The 21,064-nt window shown below is 37.5% G+C and overlaps 1 protein-coding gene across 14 annotated transcripts in view; it reads left to right on the forward strand.

The window, feature by feature from the left end:
• The window catches only part of DLG2 (discs large MAGUK scaffold protein 2), a 1,871,010-nt gene that overhangs the window by 1,162,198 nt on the left and 687,748 nt on the right, over window positions 1-21,064 (forward strand). For 2 of the 14 annotated variants that reach the window (XM_037010576.2, XM_037010580.2), the window contains exon 1: window positions 5,893-6,415. The exons of 10 other annotated variants lie outside the window; for them this stretch is intronic. In XM_037010576.2, the coding sequence (XP_036866471.1) occupies window positions 6,107-6,415 (309 nt within the window). In that variant the 5' untranslated portion in view covers window positions 5,893-6,106. Of the gene's footprint in view, window positions 1-5,890; window positions 6,416-21,064 lie in introns of those variants that run through there. 2 more of the 14 variants (XM_037010578.2, XM_037010574.2) reach the window with 2 other exon arrangements.

Consider the following 21,064-nt stretch of genomic DNA (forward strand, 5'->3'; position numbering starts at 1 on the left):
CCATTTCAATTTCTTAGTATTGTAAGATCACTAACAAATTTATTAAAGAAAAAGCAAATGCAGGTATACCACTCAACCAGACTAAATGTTTCACTTAAATAATGACCTTAAAATCACATTGCAATTTTGTTTTAAGTCCAAAATGGTAATTTTTCATTTTTCATAGGGAGGCAGAACACAGACCCAAATATCTGTGTTGGTATGATCACTGAAAGACAATTTTATCTACTTTCTTGTTGTATATTTTTATTGAAATATAGTTGATATATAATCTTATATTGGTTTCAAGAATACAACACAGTGTTTCAACAGTTACCCACATTATTAAATCCTCACCCCCACTAGTGCAGTTACTATCTGTCAACATAGGAAGATGTTAAAGAATCATTGGTTATATTCTCCATGCTGTAGTACCATCCCTGTGACCAGCTTATATTATATTTGAGAATTTTTGTGCCCTTTTATCCCCTTCACTCTCTCCACCCACCCATGCCAGCCTCTCCCCCATGGTAATCACTAGTCTCTTCTCAGTGTGTATGACTGTACTGATATTTTGTTCTTTTTGTTTTGTTTTGTTTTGTTTTTGTTTTTAGATTCCACAAGTAAGTGAAATCATATGGTATTTGTCTTTCTCTACCTGGCTTATTTCTCTTAACATAATACCCTTTTGGTCCATCCATGCTGTTGCAAATGACAGGATTTCTTTCTTTTTTATGGCTGAATAATATTCCATTGTGTATATGTACAACCTCTTCTTTATTCATCAATTGATGGACACTTTGGTTGCTTCCATTATCTTGGCTAATGTAAATAGTGCAGCAATAAACATAGGGGTGCATATATCTTTTCAAATCAAAGATTTTATTTTCTTTGGATAAATTCCTAGGAGTGGTATTATTTGGTCTTATGCTTTTTTATTTTTACCTTTTTTGAGGAACTTCCATACTGCTTTCCATAGTGACTGGACCAATTTACATTCCCACCAACAGTGTAGGAGGGTTCCCTTTTCTCCACATCACCAACACTTGTTATTTCTTTTCTTTTGGAAAGTGGCCATTCTAACTGGTGTGGGGTAATACCTCATTGTGGTTTTTGATTTGCCTTTCCATGATGATTAACAATGTGGAACATCTTTTTATGGGCCCATTGGCCATCTTTTCCTTGCTTGATGTATTTTAATAGATACAAAACCCTTACTTTGTGCTTGGTTCAGAAGATGCAGATGCAGTTCAGCCCCTTCTCTTCCCTAATGGAGATTACTTACCTTCTGTTTTGCAGAGAAGGGCACAAAACAACTGATAGCATAATTCTTGTTTTAAATACAATCATCTTAAGTGTTGTAATAGAGAATTACACGTACTAAATGAGTGTTTAATAGGGGGATGAAATGATCTGTTTTGAAAGGAGTGGAACAGTGTCCAGGAAATGCTTTCTTGAAAAGGTGACATTTGAATTAAACACTAGAAAGCAGAGAGGACTCCAGAATTTCTGAACATACCAGGTTTATGAACAGCAGCCTGACAGGAAGTACACTGCGTACACTGGGCTGTGTGTTTATTTGGGATGGCTTTCCAGAAGCTTGTCTCCTGATGCGCCTCATGGAGGGGAGAGTAGGAATGAATTACATGAAAATGTGAAGATGGAATGCAAGCATGTGCACCGGCCACAAGGTGCAACTAAGTGCAGGTATTTAAGGGCGGTATGGCTGGAGGGCTGAGCAAGTCGTGAGGTTCAGGTAAGACTGGTGAAAGCAGTAGAGGCCAGTTCACATAGGACTGTGTAATTAAGGACACGCAAGCTACATTAAAGATTCTGCTATTTGTAGGAATAGAGGTCCTCAGAGAATGAAACTTTATTGGCAGGCGTCAAGCCATGTAGAACTTGGTCACATCACATTTTAGAAGTCTCTCTGGCCACTGTGTGACAATGAATTAGAGTAAGGGTGGATGCCAGAGACTTATTAGGAGGCTGTTTCACCCTACAAAGAACTGATGCTGGCTTAGATTTGGGTGGTCTTCATGTTGATTGACAGAAATAGACAAATGTGAGAGAGATTTTTTACACAGACAAGTATACAAATACCATGGAGTGTAACTGAATATGCCCGGAGGGTCTAGAAAGCTTTACAGAAATGACACTAGTTTAATTTGGAAGGATGAGAACAAATTTATTGTAGTAGTGTAGTTCATCACTTAGACTCAATTGCTGAAATATGTAAATGGTAAATGATTACTACCTCATTAGTATTTTTTTCAGATTTCTGTAAGAAATCTCATATAATTTGCATTCTTATTCTCTAATAGTGTTAGTGTGTTAGAATATAATAAATCTGCATTTCTTGAAAACCATTTTACAATTTAGCCTTATTATTAATTTTGATTAACCCCCTCCCATCAACACTCTCCCAAATCCAAGTAGAATTTGGGACATTTTAAAACTTTTTCTACTTCTTTCTAAATCCTCTCTCTGGGTTAAATCTCTATAACAATTTGGCATGTGTCTTTCCACACTGTATGATTAAATTGGTTTAAGTATTTTGGAAATGATTTTAGAGCCTTAAATACCTTAAATATTCTTGGCTCTCTCTTATTTTGAAAACTAAATGTGCTTGGATCTGCAGATTGCCTAGTCCAAAAGTTTTTAGATATAGGAGAGTATTAATTTGTTAGCACTAAAACATCTCTAGTCTTTGCAGTCACAGGAATGGACTGGGTCCACTTTTCAAAGCAAGAGAAATTGTATCTAATACTTTATACTATTTAGGGGTTATTTACCATATTACTTACAGCTGCTGAAGGGCTTCTGCTACCCAGTCATCCTTTGGGCCAGCAAGCACTTGGCCCTTCTTTTTGTAATTAATATTTTCATTTCCCATATGCAAAGAATGCCTGAGGAAGTTCTATCTGGAAGAAAAATCTGCATAATGTTTTAGTGCAGTAGAGTTGTATAATTTATTTCATAATTCATCTTTGCTCTTTATTTTTTATTGCACAAATCAAGCTAGATATTAGTTTTAAGCTCCAACCTTGAAACTAGTGGTTATTCTATGGAGTCAGTACCAGGTCAAATAGAGGTCAAAAAGATGTATCTCAGCTAGGCATTGCTCTCTGTACCATCTGCCCATGTTAAATCACAGTGATAAGTAGGATGCGTACTTGTGCACCACTAATTCTTATTTGGCCAGAATTTCATGTCATCTCAAGGTTGTTGCAATTGTCCAATTACAGTTGATCAAATTGAATTATCTTTAATTATTAGGTCTGTCTCAAGATACAGTGGACTAACTGATTATATTTATCTGTTTAAGTGGTCTGTCCTCAGACTTGTAAAACCAAATGTCATAGTTGAGAAGGAAAAAAAGAAATGGGGTGAGGGAAGAGAAGACAGGAAGATAGAATTATTTTACATGCATTAAAGTGAAAGAATAATTTCAATATATTCTTGTAATAAGTTTAATGAAAATTTGCTGTGACTTTTAAGAAAGTAACATTAGTTATTCAATGAATAATATTTATTTGTCTGTATAGAAATGACATGCTGAGGTTATTAAAACAGAAATTCTATTTTCCTTGTGATAGGAAGAAATAGCTCATTCCAAACCAACCATTCATAACAGATTTAGGTCTCGATGAAGATTTATAATATCTTTGCATAGTGCCAGGAAATTGCTACAAACTATACATACCATTATGAAATTGTAATAGATTCACCCTGACTCACTCCTGTGCAGATTGATTCTTACATTTAAGAGGCAAATGGGTTAGAACTGGGCATATACTCCCTGAAGATGCCAGTGGGCCTTTGAGCAATGATATCTGCCTGAAAAACCATAGAGAAGCATCTACGGTTAGATAAGATTGGAGAGAGCTAAACTTATCACTTCCTGACATTCTCATTTGGGAGTGATGGTATTGCCATATCACAGCAAGTACTGTTGTACAGCCATGCATCATGACACCAGACAAACATGAAGTTCTCTCAGGCTTTATTTGACCCAGAAGTTCTTTCAAGCATTATTCCTTGACCCAGCATAAAAGATGAGAGAGAGAGAGAGAGAGAGAGAGACAGACAGACAGACAGACAGACAGACAAATGATTTCCTGCTTTTTTCTACTATATATCACATGCTGATCTTTTTGCCTAAATTTTACTATTTTAGGTAGTGATCTTGACTCCTGGACTCTTTCAGGAAGAAAGACCATTAATGCCATTGTCGTTTCTGCTCAACAGTTCAAGTCATCTTCTTTTTTGGCAAATTTCCTTAACATCTCGCAACACTGTAGCTAATGTCAAAGGAATATTTTGTGTTTCTGGAGCATTGCCAAATTAAATACTATTTTCAAAACTGTTACAAACCCCTTCCTCATTTCCTTTATTTATATATCCATCCAGCTATCCATTCATCCATCCAAAAATGTATTTACCGTAATCCTGCTAGTGTGCTAGGTGTTTGGGAAAAAATGGCCAATAATAGACTAGGCCCTGCACTTAGGTATATGGCTTATAATTATTTAGCAAAGGTGCTTTGAATTCCTACTGTGCAAGGCAAGATATCAACCCTTTGTGCAGAATTTGCAAAATGTCCCTTTTGTGGAGATATGTAACGAGAGAAAACCCTGCTCCTTCCTTTCAGTATTCTTATATAGAACATTGGTTTTTCCAGGGTATCATAGTGTTGAAATATAGATTATAACCCTGGGCTTTGAAGTAACAAACTTGCCAACTCAGTCAGGAATGAGGTCTACATGGCCCCAGCACTTGGCCAATCCCCTGAGAAGGTGGCTATGATGGCATCTGATGGTCGTTAGATAAAATAATTGTATTATGGGATAATAACATCATAGTTTTGTGCTACAGAGATGGCAGCTTGCTTCCCAATCAAACCAAAATTATTTTCTTAGGGATATGTGATAAGGATAGACATTTTGGCAATAGATACAGAAAGTTTTAAACAGAATAAAAATTAGATTCCATAGCAATTATCCTTTCCCTTTACTGAAAATACTACGTATGGCTTCTGCAATCATACTAAAATTTTAAAACAGTCGTGTCCTCTTTGGAAGGCAATTGCTTTAGATTGGAAAGATTTCACTCATTTTTTAGTGAAGGAATTTGAAAATTCTGTCTGTGGAAGCAAATACTAGATGGAGGAGTTGGATACATCTTTCACTTTAAAATGCAGACTCTCTGTGGTGAGTGTATTTGTTGTGGTAAAGGATTTGAAAGGAAATCCTCAGAATAACTTGGGGTAAGGAAATCACCGTGTTAAAATAACCCAACCCATCGGTTTTGAACTTTGAAAAATGCTTTATTTTGAATCAGAAAGAATTAATAATCATTCATAGCAGAAAGAATACATGTTTGAATTGTAATACATAATCATGATCCAAAGCAAATTAAGCCTCCAAACTTTAAAGGACTCTAGTATAATGCTGTGAGCTCAGTGATTTTTCTAAATGAACTCATGTTCTTTAGAGTTAACATTTGCTGTTCCTATTAAGTTAGCTCATGATTTGGTCTGTGTCTTGGCAAATATTTCTAGATAAGTGATTCCTGGAAATGTTGTAAATTCCTTTACAGGTTGCTTTCCCATCTTTTTAAATTGCTTGTACTTTATTGTTTCAGCCTAGATACATCCTTTCTGGAAAGAAGGGTCCTGCTAGTCCGATGAGAGGCTGCCTTTCCTAAGATCTGTATTTTGTGTGGGGATCAGCTAGGAGAGGGAAAAGCCAGAATGCCAAATTACAAAGAATATTCTTTACCGTGGAGCTCCATCCAAGAAGGGTTTGTAGCACAGTGTACAGCCTTGTAGCCCAGCTGTGTGGAGCATTGATTGCTTCTGCCTAGAGCAGGGATACTGTCAAGTTGCTCTGTGAGTTGAGTCATCTATTGACAAAGAGCTACCAGCCCGTAGATAATGCTGTGCGGAGCTGCTCTCCCTGCTCCCACTTCTCCCACGATGCACTGCTTATAGCAGCTGTCAAAGATACTGAGGGATCCACGGGAGGAAAGAAAGACTTTTACAACTGCCTGGAAGAAAGGGGTGTGAGGGAGCAGACACTCCCGTCCGGAGCTGACCAAAGGAAAGAGTAGGCATCAGGGCAGTATGAATGCATACCTCACCAAGCAACAGAGCTGCAGCCGGGGGTCCGATGGGATGGACGCCAGCAGGGGCGCACCCACGCTGCTCAGGGATGCCCACTGCGCCTGCGGCTGGCAGAGGAGCCCTCAGGGGCTTGGGTACACTTCTCAGACCATGCCCTCCGCAGGACCCGGGGACCCAGCTCCAAGCAGACCCAAGCTGGTCACCTTGTGGGACAGTGTGCGGAAAAGCCCCCACAAGACGAACACCAAAGGCAAAGGGACTTGTGGGGAGCGCTGCGCCTGCCCACACAGTTGGTTCAGCGCAGCACAGGTGAGCCTTTTCCTTATGACTTTCCCTTGAATATCGGAAGAAACTGAGAGCAAGTTGTGTAAGGTTGGCATGGGCTGGAAACTTTGCTGCGTCCTCCTTGCTGACTGGGTATGCCTGTGTGGAAAAGGGGAGGCCAGGAGAACCTGTCGTTTCCCCAGGTGTTTGTAGGCTCATAGTTCTGGGTAGCCTGTGAAAGCCCAGGAATGCTGTGCTCAGCTTCTTTCAGTGACTTTTTCCCAAGTGCAACTTCTCTAGTTCTGCATCATAGTCTCAGCAACGCTTTCACTTCTGATCATCAGCTCTTCTCTTCTGCTTAGCCTTGTTTTTTTAGTTTGGTTTTTTGTATTGTTTTGTTCTGTTTTTTAAGGAGGAGAGAGAAAATGAAGTTTAATCAGATACTTTCCATTTCTTTCAAGGTAAAGGTGCATGTGTTTCTTCAGCTGTGGAAAGTAGTGATTTGAAGTATACTATTATAATTTCACTTTTATAATCTGTATACCATTTCAGCAATGGAGAATAAAATTGGTTTATACTCAATAATTCATTTTAAAAATGAAAGGAATAATTGGGAAGAAGTTAGAAGATGACTACACTCAGAATAGAATAATAAAACATTTCATTTATTCATAGAGAAGCAATAAGGTTATTTATATTGAAAACTGTGACTCTCTACCATAATGCATTTCTGCAGCAGATGTGCAAATTCTCATAATTTGATTCCTACCTTATTCTTGCCCCCAAACTACTAGCATTTTACCAGAAATGAAATTGGCTCATTTTTTTTTCTGCCTCCATCCAGAAGAGGGAAAACAACTTCCCATAAATTCTGTAAAATATAAATAAAATGCACCTGTAATCATTGTCATAAATATAGAACAATGATATGTCTTACATATTCATTGAAAAGAGAAAAACTGTTTGCAGAAAAAAATCCTTTCTTGATCTCAATATAATTTTAGAATAATTGAGAGTAGATACTGATAATGAGTAAAATGTTATGATCTGAGGGGTGTAGAGAACATTCTAATCTTAATACAAGTTTTTTTTCAAAAAGTACTTCTAAAAATATACATCCTTAGATCCTAATGATATATATGTATATATAGCACCACATATATGGATTTCGATTCATTAACGTTATGTATCTTAGTATCCTGATTTAAATCAAGAATACATCATCATTTTAGTAGTAAACTGGTTCAGCTAGAAATGGAGCCCTTACATTTGCAAAGTCAGTTATTTTTTTAAGTTAATGGAAATTCCAAACTGAAACAGCAGTCTTGACAATTGTAAAGCCTCGATACATTCTTCAAGAAGTGCATGTGTTTAAATATCTTTAACCTGTATCTGTACGTTGTTTATGTTCAATTCTCAAGACTCACTTAGGCAAAGTAGACAAACTCACATCTAGCTTATGGTTTTTGCACAGAGTAGAATAAACAAACTTGCTTTATTGTTACAATTCTTTGTGTCCAAGATATAAAACATTTTTCATTGCATAAATGGTAATTTTGCAAACCAAAATCTCTAATACTGCATTACAATAACCATGCTCTATGAATCTTGGTACATTTCTCATCAACCAAGGAAAACTTTTCCCTTCCTTGGTTTTTAACAAAGTCAGCCTCCTACTTGCCTGAAATTTATAGCCATTTAATGCTTTAGAGGATTGAAATAGACTCTCTGCACTGATAATTAAAGGTCTAGTGACAGATGAGAATGCGATAAATTGAAGCAGCCACCATCTCCCATTATTCTTTTGCATACATATTTCTATACATGTTCTCTCTTATTAACATGAACTTTTATTGACTAGGAAGAACAGTGATTCTGAATATTGGAACTATAATACCACATATTTTAGGGTCTTCAGTATTGTGACACTTTCCTATCACCTGAGCCTTCTACCTTTTTACCCTCTTAGTCTTATAAAAGTGCTATGCTAGATGGATCAGTTTCTCTCCTCATCCCACTCCTGTACTCTTTAAAATATATTTTGTTGAATAATTTTTCATGTGTATAGTTTTTAACATATATATTTAAATATCTCTGTAATAGCTAACTACTTGCACATGTTAACATATTTTCATTCATATCTAATTGCATATATAATGCATGTAAACATGTATATACATCCACACATAAGTTACATATATGTATGTATGTAAGTTTTCTCATGCAGCAAGTACTAGCTTGTTCTTCCAAAGAATGTTTCATTTTCTCCATATAAAATATATTCCCTTTACTTCCAATAGGTGCTTAAAAATGCCAATATGTGTATCTGTACAATTGACATATACATCTATAAACTATCTAATGTTGAAATATACAGACATGCATAAGTATATACACTAGACACCCATGTATAAGGAGCATGTGTGTTTCTATGTGTATACTTTTGCACCCATTAAAAATTAAGTCATTTTTGAGAATCTTGTGGTAACTATTTTTACCTCCTAAATTAAGTAGTGATATCCTGTGAAATATTATAAAAAAATGGAGTTTAATGATTCTAAGCATTAGAATCCTTGATAAAGAAGAAAGAAGGACAGTTGCATGTTTCAGAATAGCTTAGGGACCCACACGTGGTCCAGAATGTGCCTGAGGGCTGTTAAATGTCTGGGATCTGGGATCTTGCCCTCTGGGATATTTGCTGTATTATGTGGAAATCAGCAGTGTGATTTCCGGCTAGCATAATGGAGGGCCATGGTAATGACTTAAGTTCCTCCCAACTTTCTGTGCCAAACTGTTATTTGGGGTGCTGTGTACTAACAGGACTCTGTCATTATGCTGTTCTTCACCAAGACTGAAAAACAGCTTCTGCCCCTTCTCAAATAAGTTTTTATTCCATTTGGCTCTGTAAAATTAATATAACCATAATAATAGGTTAGAAAATGGAAAATTATAGTGTCCAGAAGTGAGTTTTAAACTGTACATCTAGGATAATAACATTGGCCTTGGAGAAAATAAATATGTCCATCACTACTTGTGAGGCTTTTCTCCCCTTTGAAGACTGATCTGGGGAGGCAGCCCAGAACAGTGAAGACTCAGAGACCAGATTCTCTGTATTTGTTCTTCATTCATTCATTCTTCATTTCTTTATTCAACTATCACTTCCTGAGTGCCTATCATGTGCTACTCTGTCAGACCCTGTGGATATAATAGTAAACAAAGTAGGTACCACCCCTACCATTATGGATCTTCCAGCCTACGTGGAATATAATATTAGCAAGTATATCATTATATATACTGAATTGTATCATCATAAACCAAAATCTGGAAGTAAAACAAAGTTCTGTGGAGTGCTGCAAATTCCATAGTAAGTGTATATTCAAGATACAGAGGGACCACAGAGTAAGACAGCAAGATATTATTTTTTTTAAAAGAAAATATACTACATCCCTTTAAGGTTAGATTTTCTGTTTTGTAAAATGAGCATAAAAATAGCACCTAACTCACAGGATTGTGGTGAAGAACGTTTAACATAATACATGTAAGGCACTCAGTACAGTGCCTTCATATAGTGGGGATTCAATAAATGTTTGTGTAGTGATTGAATGAATGAACAAGTCCATGACAAAGGTTAGCTATATTAACCTATTCCTTAATTTAGTATGCCTGGTTGGCTGGGAAGTGAAGACTTCATAGAGGTAGTGTTACATGGGCTCAGTTGAATTAAATCTCAAAAATAATTTGTATGTGTTTATCAAGTGGACAAGGAGAGATAAGCTTTTTGGGCAGAAAATAACAAAAAGAGAAAACACAGGTAACACTCTGATACCTGTGTGGAACTGCTCATAGCTCTACTTTCCCAGAATGTAGGGCACTGAGGGGGTGGGCAGGTTCATCAAGAGATGAGGCTGAAGATGTGGGCAAGGGCTTCGTCAGAAGATTCCGATGAGGCTTGATGAGGGTCCATTAAGTCAGCAGCATGGAGTCAGTGTGGGATTCTAGTGCCTGCTCTGCCACCCTCTGTGTGTCAGGCTTCACGACCAGTAAACCCTTGTGGGCCTCAGTTTCTCTGTTTTGAAGAAAACTAGTTTTCCCTAAATGAACCCCGTATCTCCTCCAATACTAATTTCTGTGACTGTCAACTGACGCTTATTAATTAATGGGAAGCGTTTTGGAAAGGATTTATACTTGAACCAGACAATTCCTAAGTTTGAAGCCCTGTGAGACAGGAAAATGCAGTAAGAATTGAAAATACTCTACATCAAGAGTCTAGCATGGCATGTAGAACATAGGAATTATTCAATAAATGGCATTAATTTTACTGAAGATATCTAAGTTGTGTTTCTTTTAACCTAAAGAACTTATTATCCATCAATTAATTATCAGTATCGTGGTCCACTAAAATTTCTAGTTTGTCCACTGTTTTTTTGATGCCTTATTTATAGTGATGAAGGTTAGGCTAGGCAACTGTCCAGAAACATTTGGCATGGTACTGCGTGATGAGGGGGTGACATTTTGTCCTTCAGGGTTCTCAGAGATTAAAAAAAAATGTAAAATAGAATTGTATTGATGAGGTAGCATTCCCATAAGCTTGTGATCAGTGGTAGGTGATGTTAGAAGAGTTTCTCAGCAACATCCTGCTAGAACTGTATTTGAAATATTCAGCCAAACTCTGTAAATCTTCCCTAAAAGTCCTCTTGCAACTCCTCTAGCAACAGCAGTTTTCAGCAACTTGCGTGCGGAAGACTTTTTAGTCCAAGAAGTAAGGTTGTCCTAGGCTGAAATCTCAGACTCAGCTTAGGTCCAGCCAGAAAGATCTGGCAGCTTGTTTTAATTCTGTGACTATTTCTACTGATTCCACACAGAAAGCAAGCTCCTCACCAAGGAAGGATAAGACTTTTTAATCTCTGGAAAATGTCACCTGCCTCCCAGGCAAGGAAAACAGAAAAGAATATGAGGTGTCACACAGGAGAGTAAAGTTCTAAGCATTCCTTGGGCAGACCTGAAGGCACTCGGTCCACATTCTTAGCACCCCTGCTTCTGGACACTTTCAGCAGCACATTCTCTCTGGGGCAGGACAAGTAGACGCAGGCACAGAGGGAGGGAAAGGAAAGAGCCAAGGTGGCAATATTTATTGAATTTTCACAATACCCACAGTGTGTGAAGCCCTGTGCTAGGGACTGCACATTAGTCATTTCTCTGAATTCTCCCAACAACACTGAAAAAGTGGTACTATTATCCCCATTTTACAGATGTGGGAATTGAGGCTAAGAGTAAGTTGCCCACAATGCCACATCTGTTAAGAGCTGGATTAGTTTCAAATGTAGGTCTGTCTGACCTCTTTACCCTTACCAGGGGGCCTCTTTGAGGCACACTGGGAGGTAGAATGCCTCTAATTCAATGGGAAATTTCCTTAAGGGATTGGAGTATTTTACATGGTTGTAAGGACTGGTACCCCCAAACAGAATCCTACACCTCCCCATTCTGCTTCATTTTCTGGTCTCAGGAACCTTGAGTTGGCTGAGCCCCTAAAGAGCCCTTCCCTCTCGGATCAAAGTTAAAAACTGTATTGATCTGAAGCAATGGGAGTTGCTTCCCACAGCACGGACACCGGCACTGATACTTGCTCTTAAGACAACCTTGTAATCAGTGGTTATTGCAAATTAGACTCAGTCTTGCAACATTTATGGTAAAGAATTGGGACTCATGTAGTTTAAACTTCGTGTAAATACAAAATAAAATTATATGTCAATATTGTTTGTCTGAATTCCAAAAGCATCAGCTCACATTGCTCACTGTTTGTGAATCTCATACACTGCCTACTTGTGTATGTATCATAGCAAGAATCAAGTATCTCTCTTTAGCACCACCTCCATTGTCCATCCTCTTCCTTTCACTGATATTGTCCCATCTGTTACAAATGTAACCTCACCTGATTTTATTCTTCTCTGTTCTCTGCTTTCTTTGATTCTTTTAATCCCCCCCTATATCAGAGCTGGATGGGAACTTAGAGGTCATCTGGTTTATTTTCAGAGGGGAACCCAAAGCCTAGAAAAGTTGAAAGACTTGTTCAAGGTCATTTCGTTGTGGCAGAATGTGTCCATATTTTTGAACACAGAATTGAGTTCTCTTTTTACTGCACCAAGCTGCTTCCCTTATGATTAATGATCGAAAATTATTAGGCGTGGAATTTGTTGATAACACAGTGTTGAATATTATACAAAAAGTTACATAAACCTAATTTTGACTATCTCCTAATTCAGACCAGCAGTCCCCAGGGAGATAAAGAGACAGAAGAGCCACTAAAAATCATTTTATGCACGTATGGAGGTACTTGTGTATTGATAGTGATTGGGAGGCAATCCCGACATCTAGATAAGGGCATCGGGGATTCTAGATGCACTGTAATGTGCAGAGTGGTCCCGCACACACAGACTTGCCCCATGTACTGCACCATTTTTGACTTTCCACTGGACTCACATAAAGTGTTTTTTTAAGTTTATAGTTTTCTAAGTCTAAAATAAAATTCAGTTTTACAAGCAAATACAAAATATTTTCTTCAAGGATTTAATAATCATTGAATTTTCTAGGAACATAACTCCTGTGTAAGTCAAGGAATCATTGTACTTTGTTCTGTTAGGAATTTTGTTAGGAATCAATTTCCATTTTGAAAAATCCCATCCTTACAGCAATGCCGATACTCCTGATATTTGTGTCACAGGTCCATCTCTCCTGTGTCAATCTATATTTTTAAATGTCATATGCAAATATGTCATTGAACAGACTTGAGGATCCTTTTAATAGACATAGAACCAAAGATTCTAAATTGGTAGAAGCATACGAACTACGAAGATCTCACTAAATTTCATTTAGATGGTTGTTTTAAAAATATTTCATTTGATTGCCCTACCATATGTGAATTTTTAGAACATTTTATCACACAGTAGAAAATCCATTTTTGTGAAAATTATCTGATATTACTTTAGATTGTTCAATATTACTGTGATATTGTCCCAAAGATCATCTACACTCAACTTCCCTATAAGCTCTTAGGTTACTGGGTTTTTTGTTTTGCTATGTTCTGTTTTTGTCCATTCCTCACTTTTTACTAAGAGAGAGAGTTCCACAGTTATGCAGAAGTATCTTTTGCAGTACTAGAAATCAAATGAATACCTTTACATGGGGGGGGATTCCAATCAGAGATAAAGAGATAGGCAGAGACAGAGAGATGGTAGAGAGATTGGACAGACAATAGGTAGGTAGACAAACTTCCTCACTGGCCTGCCCTATGTACAAGAGGGGATTGTTTTGACACTGCAGCTATAAATAGGGCCACGGCACTTGGAAAAATACAATCCTGTTTTACTTTCACCACTTTATGGGCAATCTTGTTAGATCATCAATATTTCAAATACACTTCCTTTGTTCTCATATCACGTGCACATGATCTGTTATTACTTCTTCCAACGATGATCTTTAATCTCGGATCCATCATGTATCTATTCTTTATTTTTGCTGTGCTTCTTGTAAGAAGTTAGTATCTGGTCTCTTTATTCCATTTAAATTTAAATTTATTCATTGTAAGTATATTTAAGGATTTGACTACTTCATTGCATTATCTGGTATAGTCGGGCTTATGGATTGCCTTATGAAAACATGATTTTAATATAAAGTACTTTCTTTGTATTACCATTCCCCCCCCTTTTTTTTAACCTAAGGTATTATATTTAAAAATGTGTATGGGTAGTTGTATTATCTATGAATTTTATTTCAGGTAGAGAAAGGAAGGTATTAGAAAACATTTATCCTAAAATGGAAAGATTGCATCTTATAGAACTGACAATTTTAGATATTTGATATGGTCATGGATATTGGAGGTGTGTTTAGCTTGCTTTCCAACTAAGGCAACAAGAAATCAGAAAAGTATATCCTTCAGGTCAAATCCAACCTGCTACCTGTTTTTCTATAGTGTGTGAGCTAAGAATACTTTTTTAAAAAAATTAACAGTTAAAGAATATAAAATGAGTATTTCATGATGTGAGAACATTATATGAAATTCCAACAATAGTATCTATAAATAAAGTTTTATTGGAACCTAGCTACACTCATTTGTTCATTTTTGTGCTTCAATGACAAAGTTGAATAGTTTAAATACAGACTAGAGGGTCAGAAAGTCCTAAAATATTTACTCTCTGGCCCTTTATAGAAAAAGTTTGCCAATCTCAGCACTAGACTATCAGCTTTCCATTTCCTTCTGGTGGAATATCCCATTATGCCTAACAAAGCCTACCCAATTTTTTTTTTTTTTGAGAGGGCATCTCTCATATTTATTGATCAAATGGTTGTTAACAACAATAAAATTCAGTATAGGGGGGTCAACGCTCAATATACAATCATTAATCCATCTCAAGCCTAATTCTCGTCAGTCTCCAATCTTCTGAAGCATAACGAACAAGTTCTTACATGGTGAACGAATTCTTACATAGTGAATAAATTCTTACATGGTGAACAGTACAAGGGCATTCATCACAGAAACTTTCGGTTTTGATCATGCATTATGACCTATAAACAATCAGGTCAAATATGAATATTCATTTGATTTTTGTACTTGATTTATATGTTGATCCCACATTTCTCCTATTATTATTATTATTTTTATTTTTAATAAAATGCTGAAGTGGTAGGTAGATGCAAGATAAAGGTAGAAAACATAGTTTAGTGCTGTAAGAGGGCAAATGTAGATGATCAGATGATCAGGTGTGTGCCTATGGACTAAGTATTAATCCAGGCTAGACAAGGGCAGCAAGACATCCACGGATGCAGAAGATTTCTCTCAAAGCACGGGGGGTGAGGTTCTGAGCCTCACCTCTGTTGATCCCCAAATTCTCACCTGATGGCCCCCCTGCAACTGTGCCTGTCTTAGGTTGTTCCTCCCTTGAGGAATCTTACCTATCTCTGGCTAACCAGTCATCTTCCGGGGCCATACAGGGAAATGTAAAGTTGGTAAGTGAGAGAGAAACCATATTGTTTGCAAAGGTTAGCTTTTTACTTCTTTGCAGATTTATGCCCTGTGGCTTCTATGCCCAGCACTTGTCTTGAGGTATCTTTACCACCTGGAGGAATTATGATACTCGGTAAATTTGATATGAGGCACGAATTCTATTTAAGGGTTGTAATTAGGAAGGAAGAAGAAAAGCTATAGAGGTAGCATATGGAAGGAAACATGGGAGGATTGATTATTTCTTTGACATATCTTCTTGTAGAGTACCTTAAGTATGTATAGGTTTTAAACTACTAACTAATTTGCACACACATATTAACATAATAGGAATACGGTGACATAAACAAAGCAAATCTATAATTACCATCCATTTCCAGTGAAGCCAAGAAAACCATTTAGGCACCCTAGGCATTTGTGAAAATTTATCTATGATATGATGAATATTGTCCAACTGTACTTGAACCATCAGACAAATTAAAGCAGCCCATTTCTGGGATCTGTTCACATCCCATATGTTCTTTTAACCATAGATAGTCTATAGTCATGAGATTTTGGAGTGCTACAACTTGCACCCCTCCCAACTCCTGGTTGAGTTCCAACAGTACAGATCCAGTCAAATTCGTTGTCTCACTGTATGCACATGCCAGCCTAGACATCTCCCTCCTCATTCCAATGGCAAGTCCAGGAAACGGTGGGGTGGATGCAGCCACAACCGCAGCATGGCCCAGATCCCTGTGGAGGCTTTTTGATGATCATCCCCCTGGCACGAGTCCTCCAGAGAGTGCTGATGCTGGAAGCTCCTCCTCATATAGTATCTTAGTTCATTTTCTGGGTATCCAAGCTAGGCCTTGATCTTCTGCATAGAAACAAACAGACCCTTTGCCCACACTTTGACATGCCCTCTATACCACTGTGCAGAACTCATTGGAGGTCAGCACACAGTAACTGCTTTTTTTTTTTTTTTAATTAAGAGAAAGGAATATTATCAGAAAAGAGTACCTCCATAGCTGATCATCTGACACCCTTTAAGTGATCAACATTAAGGATATTTAAAGCATGCATTGATCTTTGATTTACCAATAGTTTTATCCTGTCAAGGAGTAATCCCCCTTTTCTTTCTTTCTTTCTTTCTTTTTTTTTTTTTAATTTTTAATCTACACTTACATGAAGAATAGTATGTTTACTATGCTCTCCCCTATATCAGGTCCCCCCTAACAACCACATTACGGTTACTGTCCATCATCTTAGCAAAATGTTGTAGAGTCACTACTTGTCCTCTCTGTGTTGTGCAGCCCACCCTCCCCTTTCTCCCTCCCCCCCATGCATGCTAATCTTAATACCCCCTTTCTTCTCCTCCCCCTTATCCCTCCCTGCCCACCCATCCTCCCCAGTTCCTTTCCCTTTGGTACCTGTTTGTCCATTTTTGGGTTCTGTAATTCCGCTGCTGTTTTGTTCCTTCAGTTTTTCCTTTGTTCCTATACTCCTCAGATGCGTGAAATCATTTGGTATTTCTCTTTCTCCGCTTGGCTTATTTCACTGAGCATAATACTCTCCAGCTCCATCCATGTTGCTTCAAATGGTTGGATTTTTCCACTTCTTATGGCTGAGTAGTATTCCATTGTGTATATGTACCACATCTTCTTTATCCATTCATCTACCGATGGACATTTAGGTTGCTTCCAATTCTTGGCTATTGTAAATAGTGCTGCGATAAACATAGGGGTGCATCTGTCTTTCTCAAACTTGATTGCTGCGTTCTTAGGGTAAATTCCTAGGAGTGGAATTCCTGGGTCAAATGGTAGGTCTGTTTTGAGCATTTTGATGAACCTCCATACTGCTTTCCACAATGGCTGAACTAATTTACATTCCCACCAGCAGTGTAGGAGGGTTCCCCTTTCTCCACAGCCTCGCCAACATTTGTTGTTGTTTGTCTTTTGGATGGCAGCTATCCTTACTGGTGTGAGGTGATACCTCATTGTAGTTTTAATTTGCATTTCTCTGATAATTAGCGATGTGGAGCATCTTTTCATGTGTCTCTTGGCCATCTGTATTTCTTTTTTGGAGAACTGTCTGTTCAGTTCCTCTGCCCATTTTTTAATTGGGTTATTTGTTTTTTGTTTGTTGAGGCGTGTGAGCTCTTTATATATTCTGGACGTCAAGCCTTTATTGGATGTGTCATTTTCAAATATATTCTCCCATACTGTAGGGTTCCTTTTTGTTCTATTGATGGTGTCTTTCGCTGTACAGAAGCTTTTCAGCTTAATGTAGTCCCACTTGCTCATTTTTGCTGTTGTTTTCCTTGCCCGGGGAGATATGTTCAAGAAGAGGTCACTCATGTTTATGTCTAAGAGGTTTTTGCCTATGTTTTTTTCCAAGAGTTTAATGGTTTCGTGACTTACATTCAGGTCTTTGATCCATTTTGAGTTTACCTTTGTATATGGGGTTAGACAATGGTCCAGTTTCATTCTCCTACATGTAGCTGTCCAGTTTTGCCAGCACCATCTGTTGAAGAGACTGTCATTTTGCCATTGTATGTCCATGGCTCCTTTATCAAATATTAATTGACCATATATGTTTGGGTTAATTTCTGGGGTCTCTAATCTGTTCCACTGGTCTGTGGCTCTGTTCTTGTGCCAGTACCAAATTGTCTTGATTACTATGGCTTTGTAGTAGAGCTTGAAGTTGGGGAGTGAGATCCCCCCTACTTTATTCTTCTTTTTCAGGATTGCTTTGGCTATTCAGGGTCTTTGGTGTTTCCATATGAATTTTTGAATTATTTGTTCCAATTCATTGAAGAATGTTGCTGGTAATTTGAGAGGGATTGCATCAAATCTGTATATTGCTTTGGGCAGGATGGCCATTTTGACGATATTAATTCTTCCTAGCCATGAGCATGGGATGAGTTTCCATTTATTAGTGTCCCCTTTAATTTCTCTTAAGAGTGACTTGTAGTTTTCAGAGTATAAGTCTTTCACTTCTTTGGTTAGGTTTATTCCTAGGTATTTTATTCTTTTTGATGCAATGGTGAATGGAATTGTTTTCCTGATTTCTCTTTCTATTGATTCGTTTTAGTGTATAGGAAAGCTACAGATTTCTGTGTGTTAATTTTGTATCCTGCAACTTTGCTGTATTCCGATATCAGTTCTAGTAGTTTTGGAGTGGAGTCTTTAGGGTTTTTTATGTACAGTATCATATCATCTGCAAATAGTGACAGTTTATCTTCTTTTTTACCAATCTGGATTCCTTGTATTTCTTTGTTTTGTCCGATTACCGTGGCTAGGACCTCCAGTACTATGTTGAATAACAGTGGGGAGAGTGGGCATCCCTGTCTGGTTCCCGATCTCAGAGAAAATGCTTTCAGCTTCTCGCTGTTCAGTATAATGCTGGCTGTGGGTTTGTCATATATGGCCTTTATTATGTTGAGGTACTTGCCCTCTATTCCCATTTTGCTGAGAGTTTTTATCATGAATGGATGTTGAATTTTGTCAAATGCTTTTTCAGCATCTATGGAAATGATCATGTGGTTTTTGTCTTTCTTTTTGTTGATGTGGTGGATGATGTTGATGGATTTTCGAATGCTGTACCATCCTTGCATCCCTGGGATGAACCCCACTTGGTCATGGTGTATGATCCTTTTGATATACTGTTGAATTCTGTTTGCTAATATTTTATTGAGTATTTTTGCATCTACATTCATCAGGGATATTGGTCTGTAATTTTCTTTTTTGGTGGGGTCTTTGCCTGGTTTTGGTATTAGGGTGATGTTGGCCTCATAGAATGAGTTTGGGAGTATTCCCTCTTCTTCTATTTTGTGGAACACTTTAAGGAGAATGGGTATTATGTCTTCTCTGTGTGTCTGATAAAATTCCGAGGTAAATCCGTCCGGCCCCGGGGGTTTGTTCTTGGGAAGTTTTTGATTACTGTTTCAATTTATTTGCTCGTAATTGGTTTGTTTAACTTTTGTGTTTCTTCCTTGGTCAGTCTTGGGAGGTTGTATTTTTCTAGGAAGTTGTCCATTTCTTCTAGGTTTTCCAGCTTGTTGGCATATAGGTTTTCATAGTAGTCTTTAATAATTCTTTGTATTTCTGTGGAGTCTGTCGTGATTTTTCCATTCCCATTTCTGATTATGTTGATTTGTGTTGACTCTCTTTTTCTCTTAATAAGTTGGGCTAGAGGCTTATCTATTTTGTTTATTTTCTTGAAGAACCAGCTCTTGGTTTTGTTGATTTTTGCTATTGTTTTATTCTTCTCAATTTTGTTTATTTCTTCTCTGATCTTTATTACGTCACTCCTTCTCCTGACTTTAGGCCTCATTTGTTCTTCTTTTTCCAGTTTTAATAATTGTGATGTTAGACTATTCGTTTGGGATTGTTCTTCCTTCTTCAAGTGTGCCTGGATTGCTATATACTTTCCTCTTAATACTGCTTTCGCTGCATCCCACAGAAGTTGTGGCTTAGTGTTGTTGTTGTCATTTGTTTCTATATATTCCTTGATCTCTATTTTGATTTGTTCATTGATCCATTGATTATTTAGGAGCATCTTGTTAAGCCTCCATGTGTTTGTGAGCCTTTTTGTTTTCTTTGTAGAATTTATTTCTACTTTCATACCTTTGTGGTCTGAAAAATTGGTTGGTAGAATTTCAATATTTTGGAATTTACTGAGGCTCTTTTTGTGAGCTAGTATGTGGTCTATTCTGGAGAATGTTCCATGTGCACTTGAGAAGACTGTATATCCTGTTGCTTTTGGATGTAGAGTTCTATAGATGTCTATTAGGTCCATCTGTTCTAGTGTGTTGTTCAGTGCCTGTGTGTCTTTACTTATTTTCTGCCCGGTGGATCTATCCTTTGGGGTGAGTGGTGTGTTGAAGTCTCCTACAATGAATGCATTGCAGTCTATTTCCCTCTTTAGTTCTGTTAGTATTTGCTTCACATATGCTGGTGCTCCTGTATTGCGTGCATATATATTTAGAATGGTTATATCCTCTTGTTGGACTGAGCCCTTTATCATTATGTAGTATCCTTCTTTATCTCTTGTTACTTTCTTTGTTTTGAAGTCTATTTTGTCTGATATTAGTACTGCAACCCCTGCTTTCTTCTCACTGTTGTTTGCCTGAAATATGTTTTTCCATCCCTTGACTTTTAGTCTATGCTTATCTTTGGGTTTAAGGTGAGTTTCTTGTAAGCAGCATATAGATGGGTCTTGCTTTTTTATCCATTCTATTACTCTATGTCTTTTGATTGGTGCATTAAGTCCATTTACATTTAGGGTGACTATTGAGAGATATGTACTTATTGCCATTGCAGGCTTTAGATTCGTGGTTACCAAAGGTTCAAGGTTAGCTTCTTTAGTATCTTACTGCCTAACTTAGCTTGCTTATTGAGCTGTTATATACACTGTCTGGATATTCTTTTCTTCTCTCTCTTCTTATTCCTCCTCCTCCATTCTTCATATGCTGTGTGTTTTGTTCTGTGCTCTTTTTAGGGGTGCTTCCATCTAGAGCAGTCCCTGTAGGATGCCCTGTAGAGGTGGTTTGTGGGAAGCAAATTCCCTCAGCTTTTTCTTGTCTGGGAATTGTTTAATCCTGCCATCATATTTAAATGATAGTCGTGCTGGATACAGTATCCTTGGTTCAAGGCCCTTCTGTTTCATTGCATTAAGTATATCATGCCATTCTCTTCTGGCCTGTAGGATTTCTG

Source organism: Manis javanica, chromosome 11 (genome assembly GCF_040802235.1).
Source record: "Manis javanica isolate MJ-LG chromosome 11, MJ_LKY, whole genome shotgun sequence".
In the NCBI taxonomy this organism is placed as follows: domain Eukaryota; kingdom Metazoa; phylum Chordata; class Mammalia; order Pholidota; family Manidae; genus Manis; species Manis javanica.